The 26,153-nt window shown below is 37.1% G+C and overlaps 1 protein-coding gene across 1 annotated transcript; it reads right to left on the bottom strand.

The window, feature by feature from the left end:
• Window positions 1–10,598: 10,598 nt before the first annotated feature.
• LOC113346396 lies at window positions 10,599–11,792 on the bottom strand. Its single transcript, XM_026589929.1, has one exon. The coding sequence runs from the start codon at window positions 11,790–11,792 to the stop codon at window positions 10,599–10,601; it is 1,194 nt and encodes a 397-aa protein (XP_026445714.1).
• Between the last annotated feature and the right edge of the window lie 14,361 nt (window positions 11,793–26,153).

The raw sequence follows: 26,153 nt of genomic DNA, 5'->3' as shown, positions 1-26,153 counted from the left end.
GGCGCGGACAAAATTAGGGTTTTTGCATAGTTTAAACGCGGCCAAAATTAAGGCTTTGCAATGGAAAAAAGTTGTCACGCGTTTGGTGGCGAACTTGGACGGCTGAGATTTGCATCTCAGAAGGAAGGGTGGTCGTTGATTGTTGCAACCCTTCGTTTGGTATCCGGAGGCATGGCTTTGGTGCATAGGTGTGGCTGGCATAGCATGTCATTGGCACTATGGTGCGGATGGCATGGTTGGTATGCCTTTGGCGCGGAGATGTTGCTGGCATGGCATGCCATTGGCACAGTGGTGCGGCGTTGGCTTGGCACGGCGCTGGCTTGGCGTGGAGCGGATTGTTGGCACCGTGAAGCGTGTTCTTGCAGGCCCTATTGCCTTTTTCCATACCTAGATCAAATAGGAAATACTTTCCTTATTCAAATTCCAAAAGTGTCATGCCTATAAAAGGGTTTGCTCTCCTTTTTATCTCGTATCTTTGTTCTCACGTCCTTGCGCTACCGGTAGAGTGGTAGCAATAAAGCGGGTAAGTATATTCCAGGTATGTATTCCAACGTTTCTCTTTCAATCTTTTTTTCTTGTATTGGTCCAAACCTTAGCCATAGGTGTATCTTCCATGAACTTGTAGAAATATTTTAGCGTGAACACCGCAGTAATGTTATCCACCTCAATTATTATGAAAAATAGGCATGCACGGGCAGGTGACTGCCACCAATTCCTTTCACACGAAAACCTAGTTTTTAAGGTTTCCTCTTTTTCCTTGGGGTGATTGTGTGCATAGTTTTCGCGGTGGGGCGCGATTTCTTGGTCGGGTGCGTACTTTCCGCTGCAAGGTACGACTTTGGCAAGGGGCGTGCTTTCCGCGGCAACGTAGGGTTTGCCAGTCTCCATTTCTTCGGTTATGAGTGTTATGGCTTACAACTTAAAAAAAATTGGTCCGCATCCAAAATGGATTCTCCGTTGTTGATAAAATAGTTTTCATGCACTTTGTAGTAACTTATCTTCGTACCCCTTTGTTTGTTGTAGTTGAAAGCGTAAGCATCTTAAGAAGGTTTCGTTAGGATGTCACCTGAGAAAATCCCTGCTGCGGCTTTGAAAAATATTGGCAGCTCTAAGACAAACATGGATGATGAATTTTTCACAACGTCCGCCACAGCTAGGAGAAATCATCCTAATTTTGTGCCCGTCCTTCTGACCGGTTCAGAGGGTGAAGGAGACACCCAGTCGGTTCGACCAGGTTGTGTAATACGAATTTTCCTTCAGAGCAAGAGTATCCTTCTTCTCCATTGACTTCGGAATCTGTCAGAGTCCGTTGCGTTCTTTTGAAAAGTGGATGCAATTCATGATAAGTCAGGATTGCATAAAAGCAAATTTGATCAAAGCGCAAATCATTGGCGCTGTCACATCTTCTGCGGCGCTTCAAATCAGGAAAGATATCCCGAGATTAGTTGCTCTCATCTCCCGGTGGTGTCTAGACACTCACACGGCCATATGCAGGTGGAGTGAAATGATTGTCTCTTTGGAAAGTGTGGCTGTCTTGCTGAACCTTCCCATAACAGGGAATCTTGATATCACCTTGTCTGAAGATGAAGAACAAATGCACGCTGCTCTCGTTGCGAAGTAAAAAGGCTTTGTACGGAAGGAAAACGAGACGAGGTGTTTCTACAGATGGTGGGTGTCTCAATGGTTCCCAGATGAGTCGGAGCCAGATCAAATGAATAGTACGCTTCATGTCGCGACATTCTTGGTTCTTTGGTTATCCAGGGACATTTTTGACGAAGGATCTGGTAAGAAGGAAATAAGACAGTGTCTCATTAAGTTTGCCATCATATTAGCGAAAGGTGTTGTTCTCCCCATTGGCGGCTTGTTTCTCAGTTCTTTGTACACACATTTGGATCATCTGGTTGCGGACATGCGTGCTTCAAACGGCTACGTGAAAGTGGACTCGTACGTCCATGTTGCTTTTCTTCAAGCGTGGTTGTGGGATCATTTCGAGAAGTGCGCTCCCAAACTGCCGGCTTTACCTCCCGAGTCTTGGGGTGGTTCTAGGATAATTCGCTGGGTGAACAGGTTCCCAAGATTTGGCTCGAACCTGGTTGACTTCCTTGACAACTCCTACACAATCAACTTTCGTCCATGGGCTCCGGTGCATGGCTCCATAGTTTAAATACACTTTTGCCTCTGTTCCGAATACATCTTTGCTTTCTGAAAAGAATACGAGCATTGGGGAGGTTGTGTTCATGCTAAGTTGCACGCCTAATGCAGGACCCGTGGAAACTATCGTGTAATCTGCTGACAAGAAGCATGCGCTTGGATCAAAAAGATCCATTCATGCCGTTAAGTTAAAAAAAATGGTTATTGTTCTGTGTAGTCAACTTCTGGTTCCCTTGTATTTGCCAGTTTGTTGATCTAGATTTAAGTTATTGACCACTGGTTCCCTTGTATATGCCAGTTGTGTTGATATTAGTCAGACCGGTATCTCAGTGCATTAGGATAGGTTCATTCTGGAAGTGGCCTTCATACAGATATGTGAAACATCGATCATTTGGTTAACATCAAAACCATCTACATTTTTCTATTTCCATCTCCTTTTTCTATCCATATGATTAGTTTGACTCTGAATATGATGTCCATAGTGCAACTATCTGAGTAGAGCTCTGTCACTTTATATGAATTTTAGTATGCTTGAGTGTAAACTCATGTACAACAATTGGAATTTCGCATCAGGGTACTTCCTCCTGTAGTCAGTGATTGTAAGCCAACCAAGGAGATTCTTTAGTGCCTCCCAAGGTTCGTTGTAGATAGCTAGGGTAAGGAGTAAAGGTTTTGTGGGTACACCTCTGGTAAACCCTCCGGAGACAACAATCCACCACTAGGGCCACCTAGTGGTTTAACGGCTTGCTGCACGTGCTAAGTGTAGTCATTTTACTTTCTAGATTAGATTTGCTCGAGGACTAGCAAATAATAAGTTTGGGGGTATTTGATAGACATATTTTTGTGTCTAATTTGTCCTCAATGTCCGTATTGTTGGAACTCTATTTTTGTACTAATATTGTGTTTTTATGTATTTTTAGGAAATAAACATTTTTGGAAAGATCTGCTCGAAAAATTATGCGGGGCATCCCCGGAGGACATTTGTTATTCAGACTCTCATTTTGGTTAAGGGGCAACCCAATTACTAAGGGGCACCTCAGTTGGGCATTTGCTATTTACACTCCACAGACGATTAGGGGCACTTCATCTCTTTAAATTCAAAAACTTTTTTTTTTTTGGCGGGAAATGAAGTTCTCAACTGTTAGAGTTTCAATCAACAAAATGAAGGTGTTTTAGGGAGATTCAATCGCTCAAACTTGGTAGGAAGATGTGATATGGCATGAGGAACACATTATGGGAGTGGGTTTGATCAGAAGTGGTTGGAAAACGCGTGATGATCCTTGAGCCCAAAACAGAGCACGTGCACTGTAACACGAGCAAAAATGGAGTTCTTGTGTGCATGGAAGAGTCCTACTAGCGTTGGAAGAGTGTTGAGGCGTGGAGAAGACATTTGGGAGCGTGCAGGATCAAAGTTAACGCGTGCATGGGATTAAAAATGGAAATTTTCGTTATTATTGGCAGCCGAGAATATTTGGATTAAATTGAGAATATATGCAATCAATGGTCGGATTTTTGGCTCCAATTCACTATAAATACAAGGCAAAACAGTTTGGGATAGACTTGGAAGTTTAGGGAGAATTTGGGAGAGAGTTAGAGACGTAAAAATCAAAGAACCAGACGCCGTGAAGAAAGTTTATGCTGCTGCTGGAACTGAAGAACACGAAGAACAATAGACGAGGCAGGAAAGTCTTTAAAAACTCTCGCTTTATTACGACACTTTTCCACTCCTTTCTGCGACTGAGTCGTTGTACCAACAACACTATCTCTGTGTCGTTGATTCTGGACGCCTTCTGTGGATCGCAGAATCCTGTTTTATACTATTTACTTATCTTTCTCTTCATTGTAAAACACTTTTGAGCATCAATGAAATATTTTGAGAGGTTTTTCATCATGAGTAGCTAAACCCAATCCCAGGGGTGACAGAGGAAGCCATTCTCACAATAATTATGTGGTAATCTCTATTTTATTAATTTATGCAATATTTTTATATGATTAATTGCATTGATAAAAATGATTTAAATGGTTTTTATTAATCAACTGTGTTTTCCCTTGATAATGCCTGCTTAGTTTTAGACTCTTGATGCATTATACTTGTGATTAACATTTGATATTTTGGAAAATCTGCTTTTAGCAATATTTAGAATCAACCCAATTATTTAAATTGTATAGTAAAAAATATTAGATCACATAAGTATTGTTGAATGGTGGAATCTTAACCCCTATTTCTCCATAAAATTTTACGTCAGTTTGCTATTTTCCTAAATTTTATTTAAATTTAGAAATTTTGTTATCTTCACAAATCTGAAAAGAACCCACTTTTACCACTATCTCTACAACAACTTGAAAATACATCACAACACACTCTGTTTATATCCAAACATGGTTACATGATTCTAAGATCTTTATTTCAATCATTGAAACTTTCTTAGAGGATGACAATAGCCGTTTTCACACACTATTAGCATCAAAGCAATTTTCAAGATATTGAAATAATCATTAACGAAACATTCCAAGACTACACCAAATGATTGTATCACACAAACCATGTAAGATGTTACTCGGAAATTTTCACATGATATAAGATGAACTTGGTCGAAGCGAAAGCTTGCCAACACATATTTCGAGAAATATATAAGCGAGATAAACTCAGCTCGAAATCTCAAATATGTATATGGAAAACTATATCGTAATACGATTTACGTCTCAATATAGGAGATATAGTAGAAATAGACTTTTCCAAGTGATAGATGAGTTTCAGTCTCTACATACCTTTTGTCGATGAAGTTCCACAAGATCCCCTTAGTAGTTCTTCGTCTTCAAATGATGAACGTCGTGAAGTCTAAGCTCAACTACACAATCTATGTCCTACTCCGAGACATCTATAAATAGGCTAGAAATCAAGACTTATAGTTTTGATCACTAACATTGACAAAGATGCTTGAGATAGCAAGGCATGCGAGTTCGACCGAGCAATTCTCTAATAATATCTAAATCAAAAAGCTTCCAACACGTATTTCGAGAAATAGATAAGCGAGATAAACTCGGTTCGAAATACCAAATGTGTATAATGTACAAGTCTATATAACTATACGACTTAGTCTCATTAGAAGATAAAATAGAATAGACTTCTACGTGATTGATAAGTTTTAGTCTCCACATACCTTTTGTTGATGAAGTTCCTCCAAGCTCCTCAGTAGATCTTCTTCTTCAATTGGTGAACGTCGTGAAGCCTAAAGCTCAACTACACATTCTATCCAAATCCGAGACATAGCTATAAGTAGACTAGAAATCAAGTATATAGTTTTGATCAACTAAACTTGACAAACAAGCTTGAGATAGCAACGCTTGCGAGTTCGACCTAGCAGTGCTCTAACAATCTCCCTCTTTGTCAATTTTAGTGACAAAACTATTAATACATATGGATTAAAAAATAAATAAACTTTGTAACTTCTCATCCATCATGATTGATTTCCTTGGCTCTTCAAATTTCCTTGAATTCTTCGTTACTCCAAGTACTCCAGCGATTCTGAACTTGTTCAACTCAGCATCATTGTTGTTGAAGATCCGTAGCCATAATAATAAGAAAACAAATATTCTCAATCATTGTTACACAGTGTCACAACATTATTATAGTGAATCAAAGTCCAATTGTATCTCAACTTTGAAATAATACTATGGTGATATGTATCAGTTCCCCTTAGTCAATACTTTTATCTTACAGTATAATGATCCCCCTTATACAATAATCTGTAAACCATATGTATGCAGTGTGAAATACCAAATAATTCTCCCCTTTTTTGCCAATATAAATTGGCAAAGGTATGAAAACTACGGGATCGTAATTAAATTTCTAAAAAGATAATTCATGACTAAAAGAGAACATATCAACTTTGATTTGATGATTTCACATAATCGAAACTTAGTGTATTCATCAAGGAGTTTATAAAGATACAAGATAACTCTTACAATATTCCACAGCCGCACTCCCCACAAAGATATGGTAATTAAGCACAAGTTCATTTAAGAACTCTACCCCATTTGATGGCATTACCAAGAGATTAACATGAGCGACCTTACTTTTACGAGAAAAGAAGAATTTCTTTGGACATTAACAAATTACATGGATTTGTATCCGTAAAAATCGAATACATTAGCCATAAGAAAACTTTATTGGTTAATTTAATCGGAAATACTCAACATAAGAAAACTTACGAAGCCATACAGTACTTTCACACAAAAGTGGATCAGGAAAAGATCAACACGGCGGAATTTTTCAAAAGTTCATTCTATCTTTTAACAATATTTTCATAAAGACATAATAGACTTAACTTTTGAGCATTTATGAGATACTAGCACAGTTCACGAATGTAAAGGCATACATCTCATAAGCAATTGCAATATATGAAATCAAAAAGATTAAATACTGCAAAAATCATCTTCCAAATAACTTTAGAATTTAAATAAATAAATCTAAAAATATTGCAAGATAAAAATCGTTGAAATAGTGATGTGTAATCACAATAATTGCTATTCCAAACCCTAGTTCTCCTTCTTAAACATAAGAATAAATTTTCATAAGAAATTTCCTAGACATTGATTAAACCTAAAACCATACTGAAAAACATAGACATAGTCGGTAATTAGATATCGAACAATAGCAAGATCATCAGTTGTTTTCTTCAGTTCAGTCTTCAGAAAATCAAGATTCTTTGTTGCAATTGCAAGTTGTTCATGTACAACCCCAAAATCTCGGAGAAGATTTTCAACCAAATTAGATGACATCTGAACAGGTCTATTGTCTTCATGATCGCATGCAAAGTAACAGGTTATGGTGAGAGGATTCTCATGAAACTCAATAACCTTTATATCTTCAATTTTGTCTTTCTTTTTGCTTCCATTCATTGTGCAGTTCATGATATCCCAAGAGGTTTCTTGAGGTTACGGAACGTACATATATCTAAGAAATCAGGAAATCAGTCTTAGATATATAAATGTTTTTCCTAGAAATAAAACCCTAGGGTCACATATAGTTATTTCCAAACATGTTGGTGTTGGAACCATACGTCCGATCATGGACCTAGTTCACCGGTCATGAGTAAAAATATTCAGTATCAATGAACCAATGGATCCTATACCAGTTTTGAACTGATCATCAAAAACAAGTTTAAAACTTTAGACAGAACATCTTAGCTCAATAAATAAATTTAGAACACAAGAGATTTATTGATAGACAACAAATCAACTGCCTTTTTAAAGGAACGACTTATTGAAGCTTCTCATTGCTTGCAACAAAGATAATTATTTTAATAAAAATTTATTGATTATTCATTATTAACAAGTGCAACTGGAGCAAAGCTCGACAGTAAAATGATCATTTTCCTTTTATATAAACCAAAAAATAACCCAAGTACAACAAAGACCACTTTGTCAAGAAGAATATGTCTTCTCGAAAATCTTGTGCATCCTCACATGGTCTCAATGGAGGAGGCACAAATAAAAGTAGTCAAGTTGTAACTTGATGAGAAATTTTGCTCATCAAAGATGTTGAATTTCTCTCCCTTTCTTTCTTGAGAAACACCAGAAAAAGCAATAAAGTTAGTCTCAAGAGAATCAACAAGAGAAGGAAAAGAAATACCTGATGTTGCTTACTTCTTTTCCTTCCTAATGTTGTGCTTGAGTCTATTGATACTGGTCTTGAGTTCCGAAACACGATTATTAATATGAATGTATTCAGGAACAGTTGATCCTTTCGATCCAAAGATTTCTTCAATCATAGACGAAGAGTTTGAAAGATTTCCTTTCGCAGAACCATCTTACTTCTGAACACGAAGATAGTCATTTGTCCTTATAACATTATCCCTTTGACAATTGTTACAATTGTGAAAAGGTTTTGTATTACCCTTACAAATAAAAGTTGGCTCATCACTGCACTTTCTTTGTATAAAGGTTGGACAGTTAAAACCAGTAATATGAGATACAGGTTTGATCATTTCTTTAGAAATCCAAACAAGAATGTTATGAAATTTCTCATTCCGTAGACGAAAACGACATCTCCTTTCAAGGTGACTTTTTTTTCCGCAATAATGGAAACTGAATGGAATGCTACTACTTGATCTCATGTGATATATTTTTGGAGGTTGACGAACCTTCTTCTTTGGTACTGCAGTTGCTGGAGGTAGATCATCACTTTTGTCATCAGTGAGATTCTTCTGTTGGCAATTGCTAATAGCATGAACAAAACTAATCTTACTAATACTTGGAGCGTTTATTCCTTTATAGCCCAAACCTCGTGTATCACGATGTTTTTTACATGCTCAGAGCATAGTGGACAATTTGGTGGAGCTAAAGCTAAACGTTTTCAAGTCTTCTTCCAAAAATTGACCTTATTGTGAGCAGTAATTAGGTCAGCCTCTAATTGTTTTTCTTGAGAGAGAAAAGCGTTTTCTCTGTAACTGAAACAACTTTGTTAAGAGTCATACCTTGCTTCAGATTCTGCAAGTTTTTCTTTCAACACAAAGAGATTTCGACGAAGATTTTCACATTCAAAATTTTTTGAACGCACATCTTCTTCACGATCTTTAAGAAGGGATTGTGACAGCTTATATCCACAATCATAACCCTTAAAAGAGTTTTCTCATTTTCTTGATTTCTTGACAGAGAGGAGTCAGAAACTCAGTCAGATATGACGTTCACTTCTTTTTCTTTATGAGATGGTCAAACATCTTGATATATTGCGAGACTTCCTCATCAACATCTGAAACACTTTCATCTGAAAGTTCATCCAACTGTTCCTCCAAGCGTGTTTCCCAGTTATACACAGTTTCAGGCGATGATAAAGATGTGAGAGTTTCCTCAAGTGAATCCAAGCTTTGGATCATGTCTGAATGTTTCTGGACTGGTGATGCGTCGTTTAATAGATTCAGTTTGCTACAAACACGGACTTATGAGGTCTTAGCGTGTTTTCCTGCTCTGATACCAATTGAAAAAGTGGGGGTATAACAACCACTTCTTTTACAAGTTATAAACTTAGACAATAATAAGAACTCAAGTACAACAATAAAAATATATCACAATCTTTAGCATCCTAGTTTTCTTCATCTGACGTAATTCCATTCAATGCGCTCTTGAACAGTTTCTCTTTTGTTTTTGAATTTTCGGTTGTTAACTTTCAAAACTGAAGCTTTTCTTTGCTTTTTAATGAAACATTTTGCTGGATTAACTTCTAAAACTTGCACAGATATTTCCTTTTTACCATTTTCATTTTTTTTGAAATTTCTACAAATTTTATTTACAACAGCCTCAAGTTTTGTTTCACAGAAAAAGAAATTGCCTTATGAGACATTTCAAAAGAATGATTAGTGGAAAAAATTCAAGAGAAGATTGAATTTTGGTGTGAGTTGTATGTTTAAATAGTTTGGATATTTATAAGGGGAAAATAGCCGTTTGAAAATTTGACCCTTGCCGGCTCAGTTGGAGACGACCGGCTCAATGTGCACCAAGCCTCGGTTCAATGCGCACTGAGTCTCGGGCCAATGTCAGACAATCGTCTTAGCTGAGCCGGCCAACTTATTTGGTTAGAAAAACAATCTCATGTTGGGAGATATATATATATTTAAAAACATAGTTTTTTAATTTATATCAAACTTAGATAAATAGTGTGGTGGTATTATTTTGGGCTCCCACACTATAGACTTGGGTTCAAGTCTTACCCCATGCATTTGACTAGGTATATTTATATATCTATATTATTTATTTAAATCCGGGAGAGCGGGGTCTTGGGAGGTCTGGTGATTCAGAAACTGATTTTTTGCAGATTTAACTCTTGATTTCCAAAAACGGTTTTTTCAACTTAATATTCTCCAATTAATTCTATTAATTTTTGGTAATTATATTGTTACCGTTTTGTGACTGTTATGGAGGATTTTCAGTGAGCACTAATTGCAAAATTGATTTTCATTAAAACCATATTAATTTATTTTGAGTTATAAAAGAACAGTTTATGGAGAAGATCAAATACAATTGTTTTTCATCTATTTTGAGTTTTGAGCAAGTGTAGAAAGAGTTGTTGTTGGTTTGATTTCTCACAGTGCAGAAAAATCGAACAAGAGAGTTATCAGCTGTTTTATCTTATAGGGTTTCGACAAGAATCGACTACTAGCACACAATCAAGAGGCAGAGTCGCGAAACCCCTTAAAGATAACGACCTAGTCCATGACTTAGTTGTTTGAGATCCGTTTTGATTTTGTAAATTGTTTCCAACATCTCCCCACTGCCCAAAACTCAATTTGTCAATCCACCTGGATAGGCATATTATCAAACTTATTGTGTCACATTGGACTTGCTCTTACTACCTTATTATTGGTGTTCAATAAGTACATTGTTTTTTTTTCTCGATCAAATAAAATTAAAAAGCGAAAAAACGTACAGGGACTAGGACTTCAAAGTGACTAGCCGCTAGGCCACTCACCAGAAAGACCTAAGTGAAACGAAATAAACCCTTCCAGGCCATTCCACAGCAGGAATAAAACCAATCCTACCCTCAAAAAACTCAAAAATATCCTCAGCCAGCAAACATGCTTGCTTGGCCGATCAGCTGAAAAGTTAGCCTCCCTATAACTATGAATATAACAGACATTTGAGTAGAACGACTTCGCAATTTTCCACTTCTGCACCAGCTGCCAAGGCAACTCCTTCTTTTGAAAATCTTGAATACAACTCTTCGAATCAGAACGTATGAAAATACTCCTCAAATTCCATCTCTTAACCATAATCGCACCATAAATAATCGCACAAACCTCCGCATAGAAATTTGTTTGCCAACCAAGGCCAACACAAAGAACACCAAGCACCTCTGAACTTGCATTCCTGAAAACCACACCTGCACCAGCTTGGCCCAGGTTTCCGAAAGAAGCACCATCACAACAAATCATGATTTCATCTTGATCAGGAGGAGACAAACTAATCTCAATTGGGGTAGACGTTTTGCATGATCTATGCCGCACTTTGAAATAATTCAGAATGCGTAACTCCTCTAAAGTATTATGCATGTGGACTTTCATTCTAATAGAATTATCACGAATAACCTGATAAACTCTCCCTTTAAAGCCCAGCCAATGAAAAGCCATGTTCTCAAAATAAGACTTGTTACGTAACTTCCATAACTCCGTGACAATTGCCAGATTTGCAACTAACCACAGGTCCTTGATCATTATACTACGACCCTTAGCAGCCTTATATGAGTCCACCAGGTCTTCCTTTGGATCGAGCTTGAAAACTCCAGCCACCCAAGCCCAAATCCTCCTAGCTACTCTGCAATGCCAAGTGATGTGGCTAAGAGTTTCGCCACTTTTTCTACATAAACGACACATAGTAGGCATGCTCCTACCAGTCTTCTTAATAATATTGTCTTCACTAGCACAACATTGCTTGGACCAAATCTTCCAATATTGCACACTCAAAGTAGGGTGCACAACCTGACGAGAAAACAGATTTTCACAAGGTACAACTTCAGCTGGCAACTTAAGAGCGGCCTTAGCCGACTTAACTGAGAAAACACCTTTGCTGTCTAAGTCCCAAATTTTATAATCCTCCCCACCAGCAATAACCGGCAAGTTTTCTACATCAATATTGCAACGAATCATCAACTCTCTAGTTTTTTCAGGGATAACCCAAGCACCATCAAAAATAATATCACTAACTTTAGCCTTAAAATCATTAGGGCCTTTGGAAGTGATGCCAAGTCTTTGCGCAATCGAAAAATCACCACACCAATTATCAAATGAATAAGGAAGTATTAACGTCGTTACCTATAATTGAGCGGGTATGCTTCTGCACAAAGTTGTAGATCAAGCGAATGCCAGGAAAAATCGAAGAACCCAGCTTGTAATTAATCATATTACCATTGAGTTTAAAGTATTTGGCCCTCAAAAATCTGGCCCAAATCTTATTTGAATCTCGAATAGAAATCCAAAGCTTCATGACATAGCCCTATTAACATAATTTAACTTCTTAATGCCAAGACCTCCTTCACGCTTTGGGAGGCATAGATCATCATATAGAACCGTAAAATATTTACGTTTTTCAGCATCCCCAGACCAAAGAAAATTTCTAATGGCCCTCTCAACTTGCTTAATCACCGTGCAAGGACATTTATAAACAGCCATAAAATGAATAACATAACTGGAAATCACCGATTTAATTAGCACTAGCCTCGCTTGGAATGATAAAATCTTACCTTTCCAGCCAGCCAATTTGTACATAATCTTCTCAACCACTTGACGAACGTGAATGTGCCGAACGAATCCAAGTTTCAATTGAATACCTAAGTATTTATCCGGAAACATAGCTCTTTCCATACCCAAATAGTTAGAAATAGCAATAGCACGAGAACTTCTATCACCTCCAAATTAAAACTTGCTCTTTGCAAAGTTAACGCACTGACCAGACGCATGCTCATACAAAACAAGCAAATTCTTTAAACTTTGCAAACTATGAAGATTACCTCTGCAGAAAATAAGGATATCATCCGCGAAAAGTAAGTGAGTAGGCGCCACACCCTTCTTGTTAACCATAACCTGCATACTATTGTTCGCAAAAAACTTGGAAAGATTGCGACTTAAGACATCTTCAATAAGAACAAAGATCAAAGGTGAGAGAGGATCACCTTGACGCAAACCTCTAGTAATACTGAAATAACCTTCAGGGCAACCATTAAACATGACAGAAATCCGAGCTGAACTAAGAATGTGAAGAACCCACTTGCACCAGGAGTCCGAAAAGCCATATTGGCGAAAAACTTCAGCAATGAAATCCCAACTAACCGTATCAAAGGCTTGAGCAATATCCAATTTGAGGCCCACATTACCATGCTTCCTTTCCGTATTGATCTCATTGATCAGTTCAGACGCCAAAGCTATATTCTCATGAAAGTTTCTACCCTTCATAAACGCCACTTGCTCCTCAGAAATCAACCTATTCAAAACAGTACCAAGCCTGGTAGCCATTATCTTAGTAATGATCTTGAAGAAAAAATTGCTCAAACCAATTGGCCTATAGTCTTTTATAGCATCAGACCTGCTATTTTTTGGAATAAGAACAATAAAACTAGAGTTAATGCCATTGGGAATTTTACGCATGGACCAGCAGTTTGCAATTGCATTAAAAAGATCTCTGGAAATAATGTCCCAGCACTGTCGATAGAAAAACCAGTGAAGCCATCCGGTCCAGGGGCAGAATCAGCTCCCAAATCAAAAACCGCCATTTTAACTTCCTCTAGAGATGGAAGCAAAATTCACAGTAATTGCTTGTCTTGAAGTAGATAAAATATCAGGCCTTAACAGAGTATTCCTCCATAAAATCCAAATATTACCTTTATCTCCTTCAACCTCATTTGTAATAACATCCTCAGAAAAATCCACCAAACTAAGAGACCTAACAAAACGCACACTGCAGAAAACATGCGGTTCTGCAATGCAAATAACGTCAGGTTTGTGTAAGTAAAAAAGCTCCCGCAACTTGGCCCTTGCATCATCCTTAGCCAAGCCTTGAGCATTCCAATAGAAGACCCGCATTAATTAACCTTGCTCCTTGAAGGGCTTGCTGAACCCTTATCATCTTCTTTGCGAGTTTGACTTTGTCCTCTTCTAACACCTTGGCTCTCATCCTCAACCGACTTGGTACCGGGTTTGATTTTCTTTTTTTGCGCTGTTTTAGCAACGACCTTCCTAGCCAAATTATCCAACTTCTTCTTCTCAGCTAGCTCCTTTCTAAGCTTATCTTCCTCATCTTTAGCGGCACTCCATTCTAATTTTTCAGCCTCAATCTCTACGATGCATGCAGATTGCGAAGCATCCGGTGGCTTTTCCTTAAAAGTCAATGCATCAGCCTCAATGTTTGCTCCTTCATATTCCCTAGCATAAATACCAGTTTCAAACATATTGGAAGTCTCAAGGACTTCATCAGTTCGAACTGGAGAGGACCTTCTAGCTGTTCTAGTTGGAGAACTAAAACCATCCTCGGGTTTTTCCAAATCAGTATTCGAATGCAGCTCTTGGTATTGTTGTTCTTGTGAAAAAGCTTGATGAGCGGCTTCCTGCTGTTGACTCTCTAAAGTCAAACTAGCATCTTCTTCTTGAACATTCTTCTCTTCCTCTTGCCTCTTCTTTTCCATAAGTAATTGTCTAATATGTTGCAATTTAGCCAATAAAGCATCTTGTTCTATTTTTGCAAGATCTGCAGCCTTAGCCATATCATCGGCTATCCTCTTTGTTCATCATAGACTTTGTAAAGTTCCTCCTCCTCCCTTTCAAGGTCCAATGAAAGAGAAGCAACATCATCAGTTATATCCTGCAAAGGCACTGAACCAATTGAACGATTAGTTCTAGCAGAATCAAGAAAGACACACGGAATGTCTGCAATATTATCCTCTCCAGAAATACTCGAAGCTGGACTCGGGATCAGAGTATGACGCCCAGTATGCTTAACTCCTCCAATGCATAAACCATCATCCTTAGGATCCAAAGTTTGATCCCCTTCTCCTCTAGTATTAGCCGGTGGTGGAAGCTTATCCTTTGGCTTAACATATTTTTCCTTCTTCCAATAATTTTTCAGATCATCCATTTCAGTTTTGAGAGCCGCACATTTTAAGTCATCTTCCTCCGCATCATGCAACTTCTCAAAGTCTTCATATTTGGTTGTTCTGCATTGGGACAAAGTGTGACCAACTGATTTACAATGATCACAAAATTCAGGCTTATTCAAAAAATCATAATCAAGACGAAAACCTTCCGGACAATCCTCATCATCAATAACAAGCTTAGGCAAAGGTTTAGAAAAATCTATATCCACCAGTATCGCAGCAAAATAACCATATTCAACCTTCAAAGTTCTCGTATCTACAGCCACATGCTTGCCAAGACCACGAGCAATTCGAAATAAGATCTCCTCCCAATATTCAAAGTGAAGATATGGAATACGTACCCAAATCGTGGCCCTTGAGTTCTTCTCCGATTCAGGATTAAACATAGGAGTCCATGGAATCATCTTTAATTGTTGTTCTTTAACCTTCCACGGACCTTCATAGCTAACTCTTTTACGATCAACCTCATTGCTCAGCTTAATGACAAAGTAACCTTTCACCCATGGAATAAACTGGACTTGGCCTGTTAATCTCCATTGTTCGCAAATAATTTGCTTAACATCTTCAAACTTGGTACCTAGGGTTTTGAAATCAAAACGACCTACAATACTGAATTTCCATATTTCTTTAGAACGCCGACTGACCTCCTTAGGAATTGTAATCACAATCTCCCCAGTAGAAGCTCGAACAGGAGGATGTGATAAAGAATCTTCATCAGTATTGGACATAACAATTGATTTCTTCTTAACTATATTAGCATACGAACCATTCCCATCTTTGGAATTGTCCGTTCCATGATTAGGGTTTCCTGTTTTTGGAACATAGGTAAATCTTGGCCTTGAACGTGATCGATTTCTATTTTGTGCACGATCAAAGCGTTTCTGATTTGGATGATTGCCTAGATCAGGTGGGATTGAATGATTCGGCGCCATTGACGCCAAATCGTTGCACAAAGAACGCAAAGAGAAAAAAGAAGAGATAAAACCGGAGCTAGTCCGACCAAACCCTAGGTTTTTGCCTTTTTTTGGTTCAATGAGTACATTGATTCTACTTGTTTAGGTGGGTAAAATTAAACTATGAGGGAAAAGTAGAAGCGTAATTTATTGACTTTTGTACAAACTTTACATGTGATTTAGGGATTTTTCGACCAACAAACGACTATATGATGGTTCCTTGGAGAACAAATAGTTTATCCACGATGATAATGACCAGCATAATGAATAGTTAAGGAATCTATATACACTGTGTACTCATGTGTCCCATTCATAAATCCATGTCTGGGACTTAATGTTTATATCGTGGCTCACCGGTAAAGGGAGGGTGAGGTCATTCGTTTTATGGGTACGTTCAAAGTATGATGAGAAATTTGGTATCCACAACATCCACGTAAAGGTGTGACCTTATTTTCAGAAGAGTTTGATATTGATTGAAACTCTCAATTTTTGCATGAAAGGGAAAGTAGGGTTTTTGCTCAAGCTTCTAATATTTGAGAATATCAAAATAATGATATTTTAATATTTATCGGTAAAAAGTTCTGACGGTCATGGGACTATTTGATTTGTAAATACAGAGAACTAAGAGTTTGCACGAATGTGGGAGTCAAGGATTATGGAACCCAAGGAACATAATATAAAATAAAAAAAAATGGAGAAGTGTGGGACCGGTCACGGCCACAGCATGGTAGGCCGGTGGTTCTGGTGCTGCGTGCTTTTTTCATTACTTATTTATTTTCTTTTTCCTGTTTTGCATAGATCTCCATATATCCTCATTCATCCATATTTTGGGTGCTCGTTCGTGCATTATTGCTAAGTATACTCGCATTGTTATCTCGGGGCTTACTCGGTGGCAATATCTCCGGAAATGAATATTTATTACTAATCCATGGAATTCAGCTGAGAGAAGCTGTGAATTGAAGTAATCAAATATTGTAGCGGAAATAGAATATTTTCTAGGAATTCTTGATAAATTCTGCACTAGAATTAATTAATTTGATGGCTTTATACTAGAAGGCAACCTGTTAATTTATGAGCATTTTATTTATTCGATAATCGAGGTATGAGATAGTGGAAGCATCATACTCGCTCTGAACATTTATTCAGTATAGTCAGGCAATGTTGCGACATCCTGAAGACATTATTGCTCTGTACTAGTGGTCAATCCATCTAGGAGATGTCCAATGATTGTCGATTATATACGGAAGCGTATACTGGAATCGCTCGGTATAAATGATGAAATAAGCAGAATATTGAAAGCTCATCTAAGAGGCTTTAATAATTACATATGCATGTATTCCCTAAAGAGGCTACATACTCAGTCAGAGATCATCGTGACATGAACTTTCATATCTAAATTCTAAAATATGAATTTCATATAATTGTTTGAAGCTATGTCAGAAATACACAAAATTATGATTTTACAATATTAACCTTTGTGAAAAATCCACCATCAACAATCACGCAAAAAATGGAGTCTGCTAACAATGGATGATCACAAGCTTATTTTTAGATCCAAAAACATATCTGAACTTTGTCTATCCTTGATCTAGTTAGAGTGACCTTACATCAGAAGAGAATGACGTAATAAACAAACTAGTGATTATCAAGGTTTAACTGCCGTTCGTCAATCATGTTAGAACACTGCTTGGTCTAACTCATAAGTTTTGCTATCTCAATGTTGTTGTCAATGTTAGTGGAAAATTATATTTTGATTTTTGGTCTACTAAAGTCAAGTCTCGGACTAAATATAGAAGTTGGTAGTTGAGTATCTGTTAGAGCATAGCTTAGCTGAACCCACCAAGCGTTGGTATGTCAAGTTTGGTTGTCATATTTTAGTACCAAAACCCAAATAGAGTCGCTTGATTAAATACTAGAGTCAACTTGGTTTAGGTTAGACTAGAAAGTATAGGAATGTTGAGACATACAAGTTGTTAAAGAACTGATCGGTCGAACTCGTAAGGTTGCTATCTCAAGCTTGTTTGTCAAGTTTAGTTGCCAAAACTATAAGTCTTGATTTCTAGTCTACTTATAGCTAAGTATCGGATTAGGATAGAAAGTGTAGTTGAGCTTTAGACTTCACGGCGTTCATCGATTAAAGACGAAGAACTACTAAGGGGAGCTTGTGGAACTTCATCAACAAAAGGTATGTGGAGACTTGAACTCATCTATCGCTCAAAAGTATATATACTCTATTTCATATTTGAAACAAAAGTCGTATAGCTATATAGACTTCGATTATACAAATTTGATATTTCGAGCTGAGCTTAACTCGCTTACATATTTCTTGAAATATGTGTCGGTAAGATTTCGCTTTAACCAAGTTTATCTTATATTCTTGATGAAAGTCAAAAGGTGATCATGTGAAAATCGTCTGGTAACATCTTACATAATTTGTGTGAGACAGTCATTTGATGTAGACTCGGAATGTTTCGTACTGATCTATCGATCACTTGAAAATTGAAAAAGCGGGGGTCTAATGACACCACCCAATATTTCGCTAAGCAATCTGTATGGACAAACTCGAATATACTTTTAAGAGAATAAACAAGACTCAATCAATTAAAAGTATATCAACGAGTTTATATCTCTCTCTTGATTTAATTTACTCAAGCAGGAACTGCGATTTCTAATCAAATGCAAGGAATAACTTGGATGGTACCAAAAACCAATATCTAAGGATCAATCAATATCAATCGATAACCAAAGGTTGGATTTCCAATTGATTGATTCAAACGCATAACCTGTATTGTTTTAATAATAAAGATAAAAAAATATAATGCGGAAACTAAAATAACACATTCTCCAGAAATTTTGTTAACGAGGAAACCGCAAATGCAGAAAAACCCCGAGACCTAGTCCAGATTGAACACACACTGTATTAAGCCGCTAAAGACATTAGCCTACTCCAATCTGACTTCGGACTGGACTTTAGTTGAACCCCAATCAATCTCCCACTGATCCAAGGTACAGTTATGCTTCTACGCCTCTGATCCCAGCAGGATATTGCGTACTTTATTTCCTTAGCTGATCTCACCCACAACTAAGAGTTGCTACGATCCAAAATCGCGGGCTTTGACAATAAACAAATCTGTCTCACATAGACAAGTCTATTAAAGGATCAATCTGTCACCCACGGATAAACCCTAAAATATTTATTCGGTCTTTTGATAATAATCAAGGTGAACAGGAACCAATTGATAATCCGGTCTTATATTCCCGAAGAACAGCCTAGACTTATCAATCACCTCACAACAATCTTAATCGTATGATAGCGAAAACGATGTTGCGGAATAACAAACAATGAGACGAAGATGTTTGTGATTACTTTTTATATCTTGCCTATCGGAGATATCAATTTCAAGCCAATCAATCTGATTGTACTCGTACGATAGAAGATGCAAGATCAGATCACACAACTATGATAAAAGTAGTATCGGTCTGGCTTCACAATACAAATGAAGTCTTTAAGTCGTTAACCTGGTTTTAGAAGAAGAAAACCAAAGGTTAAAGGAGAATCGACTCTAGCACGCAAACTAGTATCATACATAAGGTGTGGGGATTAGTTTTGCACAATACAAGATGTCTCCTTTATATAGTCTTTCAAATCAGGGTTTTGCCTTGGTTACAAAGCAAATAATATCCACCGTTAGATGAAAACCTGATTTAGATTCAAGCTAATATTTCTCAACCGTTAGATCGAAAACTTAGCTTGTTATACACACTTGAACTACATGCCTCTAGGTTTGTTAATCGTACCCAAATGTGTGTATTGTTGGTTCAATAATAGTCAACCAAAAGGTTAGCCATAAAAGCATTTCATATCAACCATGTTCTTCTTCACCATAACTAGTTCAAATGACTCAAATGAACTAGTTAAGAGAGTTGTTCAATTGCAAGGAAATCCCATGTACTACACAAGACACAATTGAAGCAAAGATGATTTGATTCACTCGAATCGGTTCATGATCTTTTATATACACGGTTTGCAAACTCCATTCCTTAGTCTTTATAAGTTTAAGTTCAGAAATCATCTTCAGATATATAACCTTTCTCAAGTTCGCAGACTAGGTTCGCGGACTTAAGAAACCGGTGGAGTTAACAAACTCCAGCAGAAAATCTCGGCAAAGACTTTTCGCCAGTTCGCGGACTGGGTTCGCGGACGCAGCTAGTTCGTCAACTCCAGCAGAATTTCTCGGGATGAGAAGTTCGGAAGTTCGCGGACTGAGTTCGCCGACTTGGCTCACGCCATTCTCCGGTTTCTCTTGATCAACAAAGTTCGCAAACTTTGGTTCAAGGAATATGACTTATACATAAATGTGTTTCCACAATAATGTTTATGTCCACTATTGGTTATGTAATCTAAACTCTCATTTCAATCATTGAAACATTCTTAGATGACGTTATATAGTTGTTACACCATTTCTCGTCAAAGCAATTTTCAGAGTGATTGAAACATATCATGACTTTCGTCACTAGGTAAAGATAAACTTGATCGAAGCGAAAAGCTTACCAACACATATTTCGAGATATAGATAGGAGAGGTATACTCGGCTCGAAATACCAAATGTGTATAATCCAAGTCTATATTTATAACATACGACTTCTTATCTCAAAGAGTAGGAGATAGAGTAGATAGACGTTTGAGTGACAGATAAGTTCAAGTCTTCACATACCTTTTTGTCGAGAAGTTCCACCGGTTCCTTGAGTAGTTCTTCTTCTTGTATGATGAATCGCCATGAAGTCCTTGAGCTCAACTTCACTTTTCTATCCTAGTCCGAGACTTAGCTATAATAGACTAGAAATCAAGACTTATAGTTTTGATCACTAACGTTGACAAACATGCTTGAGATAGCAACGCATGCGAGGTCGATCGAGCAATGCTCTAACAATCTCCCCCTTTGTTAGTTTTAGTGACAAAACTATCAATACATATGGAATACAAAAAAGATAAAGAAACTTTAGTGGCTCCTATTCCATAGTCTAATCTTCAACATTCATCGAAATCTTCGTCACTTCCAAGTACTCCAATGATCCCAAAGGTTGTAAGTTTAGTATCACCGTTGTTGAAGATCCGTATCTATAACAATGAGAAAGCATAGGTCTCGATCATTGTTATACAATGTCATAGTTTTATTACACAGTGTCAAAGTCCAATTGTATCACAACTTCAACAATAATACTATGGTGATATGTATCACTCCCCCTTTGTCAATACTCCATCTCACATGAAAACCACTCCCCCTTACACAATGATCCGAAAACCATATGTATTTGTAGTGTGAACTACATATTAATTCTCCCCCTTTTTGTCAATAAAATTGGCAAAGGTACAAGAACGGGATCATAATGAAATTTTCGTAAGAGACATTTCTTGACCAAAAGAAGAATACATACCAACTTAATTTAGATGCTATCATATAGCCGAAGCTAATAGCATTCATTAAGGAGTTTAAAGATACAAGATAACCCCTATAATATTCCACAGTCACACTCCCCACAAAGATATGGCAATTAAGCACAAGTTCAAAAGAACTCTCCCCCATTTGATGTCATTCTCGAAAGAACAAAAAGAGCGACCTTAATTTCAAAAGAAAAAAAAAGGATTTTTATTGGACACCAAAAACCATGAGAATGATTTCCTATATCCAAAAACTCAATCAAATTAATCACAAGTAAACCCATGATTAATTTAATCGGAATACGCAATCAAATTAAACACACAAGGTGACCAACTTAATTGATTATGCTCAACATAAGAAAACTTACGGAACATATGACTAACATAACCATTAGACAATGATTAGGATAGTCGTTCATATACTCAACACAAAGGCTTATGGAATATATGAATACTCAACTAGACTAATTACAAGAGAACCCATAATTAATCTAATTGGAATACACAATCAAACTAATCACAAAAGTAATCAATTTAATTGTAAATTGTTTTGCTCGACATAAGTGAACTTACGGAGCAATAACTAAATAACTAAACGAGATGATTAATTTAGTTCAAAATGCTCGACATAACATATCTCACGGAACAACCAACAAATCCAATCATAAAATAATCAACTTTGTTGTATCGTGCTCAACATAAGACACATTTCGGAGCCTCACAGTAATACATAGGATATGGATCAATAAAGATCTTTATTGTGGAATACACAAGGATTCGTTCTATCTTCCATCATTATATTCATAACAACATTAATAGACATAATCCTTGAAAGCAAAAGATTTTAACCTCTCTTCCATCAAAGAATTGACAATATAGGCTTTACTTTTGTATTTGTCAAAAGTCTATTCATCCTTTAATCAATAGTGAATACCAATTCATGAACGACTTTACTTTTGACAATATATGGGACCTTCAAGTTCACGAACGCAACCATACATATCCCATAACAAATTGCAATATAACAAATTACAAAGATTAATACTGCAGAAACATCATCCTCCAAATATTTTTAGAATTTTAAACCAAAAAACCTAAAAAAGAAACAAGAAGATGAAAAATAATAGCTATGTGTAGTATCAATCATTGCTATTCAAGCACTAGATATTCTTCCAACTAAATCAAAAAGAAGAGTTACTAGGCATTGTAGATTTTTTCTCAGAGCACCTACAGAAAATTCCTTCTTATTATTGAAAAACCCATTGATTATGGGATCGTTCAATTTCTCTAGATCTTCAGAAATCAGTTAACTCACTAAGTTCTCTTTTTAGATCACACAGGGTATTCTTGGTCAGAGACAACCTTTGTTCATAGTGGGTTATCTCTTCCAAAGAGGAAATGATTCGAGATTTTAAATCATTTCGCTTGTTGATGAAAACTTTCACCATGTCTCTAGCATGACAAACAGAAAACAGACAGTTAGAGGAAGAACCTTCTCCATTGATTGTTGACTTCTTTTTTATCATTCTCGAGGAAGTGATTCCTTTGCACAGATGTACATTGACTGCTTCTACTGCATCTTTTTTGGTAGTACCTATAGTTACAGGAGCCATGAGAACGTAATTGAAAGAAGGAGAAAACAAACAATAAAGGAGATTTATAAGTGTCAAACCCTAGACCATTTTGACACAGTCTTCCAAGAATCTAAAAATAAGATTACCTACACATATTGAATTTCACGAACAATTACTTGGGCCACTTCTCAGACACTTCTCATCTTTCCCAAGTTAAAGATGAGAAGGCAAACGTCGCCATTCAGTTGATGACCGGACGGGCCAAATGCCCACTTCCCTTGTTTTTTCGTGGTTTGTCACTGTTGGTTGTGTTAACAGATTTCTTACTTCTTCTGGAATACTTACCTTGCTTATCTTTATCCAAATTCACTCTTTGCATGTTCTTTTGAAGTTTGGTGACCCTTTTGTTGCTTTTCTTGAATCTCCAACAGGTATCTTTATCATGCCTTGAGTGTCCATAGAAGGAGCAGATCAATGTGGATTTTTCATCTCCATGTAATTTTTCCTGTTTGACACAACACCCAACCATTATTTCCTGATTTGCAGAATCCATCACTTTTGTTGTTTTGCTTTTGAATCCTAAACCATGATTGTTCCCAAAGGATCTCTGACCAAACAACATTTCTGCAATTTTTCCAGAGCTTCCAGACAGCCTTTGCAGGTCATCTTTGAGATAATTAATCTCTTCTTCCTTTAGAGACATGATTTTGACGAATTTAATATGAAGATGCTCTATCTCAATATTTTTCGTCTGGAGTGATGATTCAACATTCCTCAAGGAGGCTTTAAGACGAAGGTTCTCTTGAAGAATCTCTTTATTCAGGAGATCAACCAACTCAGTATCAAATTCAAGTTCCGCATCAGAATTTGAAGTTGAAAGAGAATCTGAATTAAGGGAAGTAAATCCATTGCACCAGTTAGACTCATCTGAGTTATATAGAGAAGTATTATCTTCTGTTGAATTATTTTCAGCAACCAGATAAGATGGAAACCTGCAAATATTTTCTTCCTTTTTATTATATTCTTGACCTCTTTGACTACTAGTGAATGATCACATTCATCAGCCCACGACAGGTGAGAGAAAGACATCTCAGGTTTGTTCACAGTGTTGAGTGCGAACGTTTTTCCTGTCTCTCGATCAAGAGTTCTTAACTTTCCAATTAGTGAAGTTTTGGAAAGTGTATCAGGGTTATTTCCCTCAATGATGGCATGCTTCTTCGAATCGTATCTTGATGGCAGCGATCTGAGAATTTTCATCACAATGTCTTTTTCAGGAATGGTCTTTCCCAATGCAAAAGATGCATTAACAATTTCATACACTTTGTGGTAAAAATCATCAATCGATTCATTATCTTCCATACGAAGATTTTCCCATTTGGAATTCAGATTTTGAAGTCTGGATTCCTTTTCACTGGTATTTCCTTCGAATACGTTTTCTAAGATATCCCAAGCATATTTAGACCTAGTGCAATTTGACACATGGTGCTGAAGGTGTGGGGTAATGGCATGTATGATGGCATTCAAACCTTCGGAGTTTTGCTTTGCAGCAAGTAGCTCGGCAGGACTATATTCACCAATATTATTGGGAACAATTATATCTCCAACTGCCACAACGGGAGCATCATAGTCATTAACAACATATACCCATGATTGAAAATCACGTGCTTGAAGAAAAGCTCGCATAGAAATTTTCCACCATAATCAATTAGAGCCATCGAAGACTGGTGGTACGTTAATAGAGATAACACCTCTGTCCATAGTGTCGGATCGCTACAAACACAGACTTTTGAGGTCTTGAACGTGTTTGCCTGCTCTGACACCAATTGAAAAGGCGGGGGTCTAACAACACCACCCAATATTTCGCTTAGAAATTTGTATGGACAAACTCCGAAACACTTTCTAGAGAATCAACTAGACAGCCAAACTCAATCTAGGTAAAAATATCTCAAGAAGTTAATATCTCAATCTCTCGATTTAATCTTACTCAAGCAAACTGCAAATCTCAATTAAAGAGAGATAACTTGGATGGTACCAAAGACCAATATCCAAGGATCAATCAATATCAATCAACAACCGTTAGGTCGGACTCTCCAATTGATTGATCTAATGCACAACCTATATTATTTCAATTATCTAACAAATATAATGCGGAAGAGAAATAACACAGACACCAGAAATTTTCTTAACGAGGAAACCGCAAATGCAGAAAAACCCCGGGACCTAGTCCAGATTTAACACACACTGTATTAAGCCGCTACAGACACTAGCCTACTCCAAGCTAACTTCGGAATGGACTGTAGTTGAACCCCAATCAATCTCCCACTGATCCAAGGTACAGTTATCCTCCTACGCCTCTGATCCCAGCAGGATACTGCGCACTTGATTCCCTTAGCTGATCTCACCCACAACTAAGAGTTGCTACGATCCAAAATCGCAGGCTTTAACAATAAAAAAATCTGTCTCCGACAGACAAGTCTATCAAAGGATCAATCTGTCTCCCACAGATAAACCCAAAAGGTTTTGTTTCGTCTTTTAATAATAATCAAGGTGAACAGGAACCAATTGATAATCCGGTCTTATATACCCGAAGAACAACCTAGATTAATCAATCACCTCACAACAATCTTAATCGTATGGTAGTGAAACAAGATGTTGTGGAATCACAAACAATGAGACGAAGGTGTTTGTGATTACTTTTTATATCTTGCCTATCAGAGATATCAAATCTCAAGCCAATCAATATGATTGTACTCGTACGATAGAAGATGCAAGATCAGATCACACAACTACGATAAAAGTAGTATCGGTCTGGCTTCAAAATCCCAATGAAGTCTTTAAGTCGTTTAACCCAGTTTGAGAAAAGAAAACCATAGGGTTAAAGGAGAATCGACTCTAGTATGCAAACTAGTATCACACGTAAGGTGTGGGGATTAGTTTTGCACAATACTAGATGTCTCATATATATAGTCTTTCAAATCAGGGTTTTGCTTTGGTTACAAAGCAAACAATATCCATCGTAAAATTAAAACCTGATTTAGATTCAAGTTAATATTTCTCAACCGTTAGATCGAAAACTTAATTTGTGGTACACACTTGAACTAGACGCCTCTAGGTTTGTTAACCGTACCCAAACGCGTGTATTGTTGGTTCAATAATAGTCAACCAAAAGGTTATCCATATGAGCATTTCATATCAACCATGTCTTCTTCACCATAACTAGTTCAAATGACTCATATGAACTAGTTAAGAGAGTTTTTCAATTGCAAGGAAATCTCATGTACTACACAAGACACAATTGAAGCCAAGATGATTTGATTCACTCGAATCAGTTCATGAACTTTTATATCCACGGTTTGCAAACTGCATTCCTTAGTCTTTATAAGTTTAAGTTAAGAAAT

The sequence above is a fragment of the Papaver somniferum genome, unplaced genomic scaffold (genome assembly GCF_003573695.1).
Source record: "Papaver somniferum cultivar HN1 unplaced genomic scaffold, ASM357369v1 unplaced-scaffold_99, whole genome shotgun sequence".
In the NCBI taxonomy this organism is placed as follows: Eukaryota; Viridiplantae; Streptophyta; class Magnoliopsida; order Ranunculales; family Papaveraceae; genus Papaver; species Papaver somniferum.
Note: the sequence above shows the minus strand (reverse complement) of the source record. Positions and strands in the feature narration are given on the sequence as shown.

Excerpts from the sequence above, each read along its gene's own strand:
- LOC113346396 (XM_026589929.1), bottom strand. The coding sequence starts at position 11,792 with ATGATTCGTTGCAATATTGATGTAGAAAACTTGCCGGTTATTGCTGGT.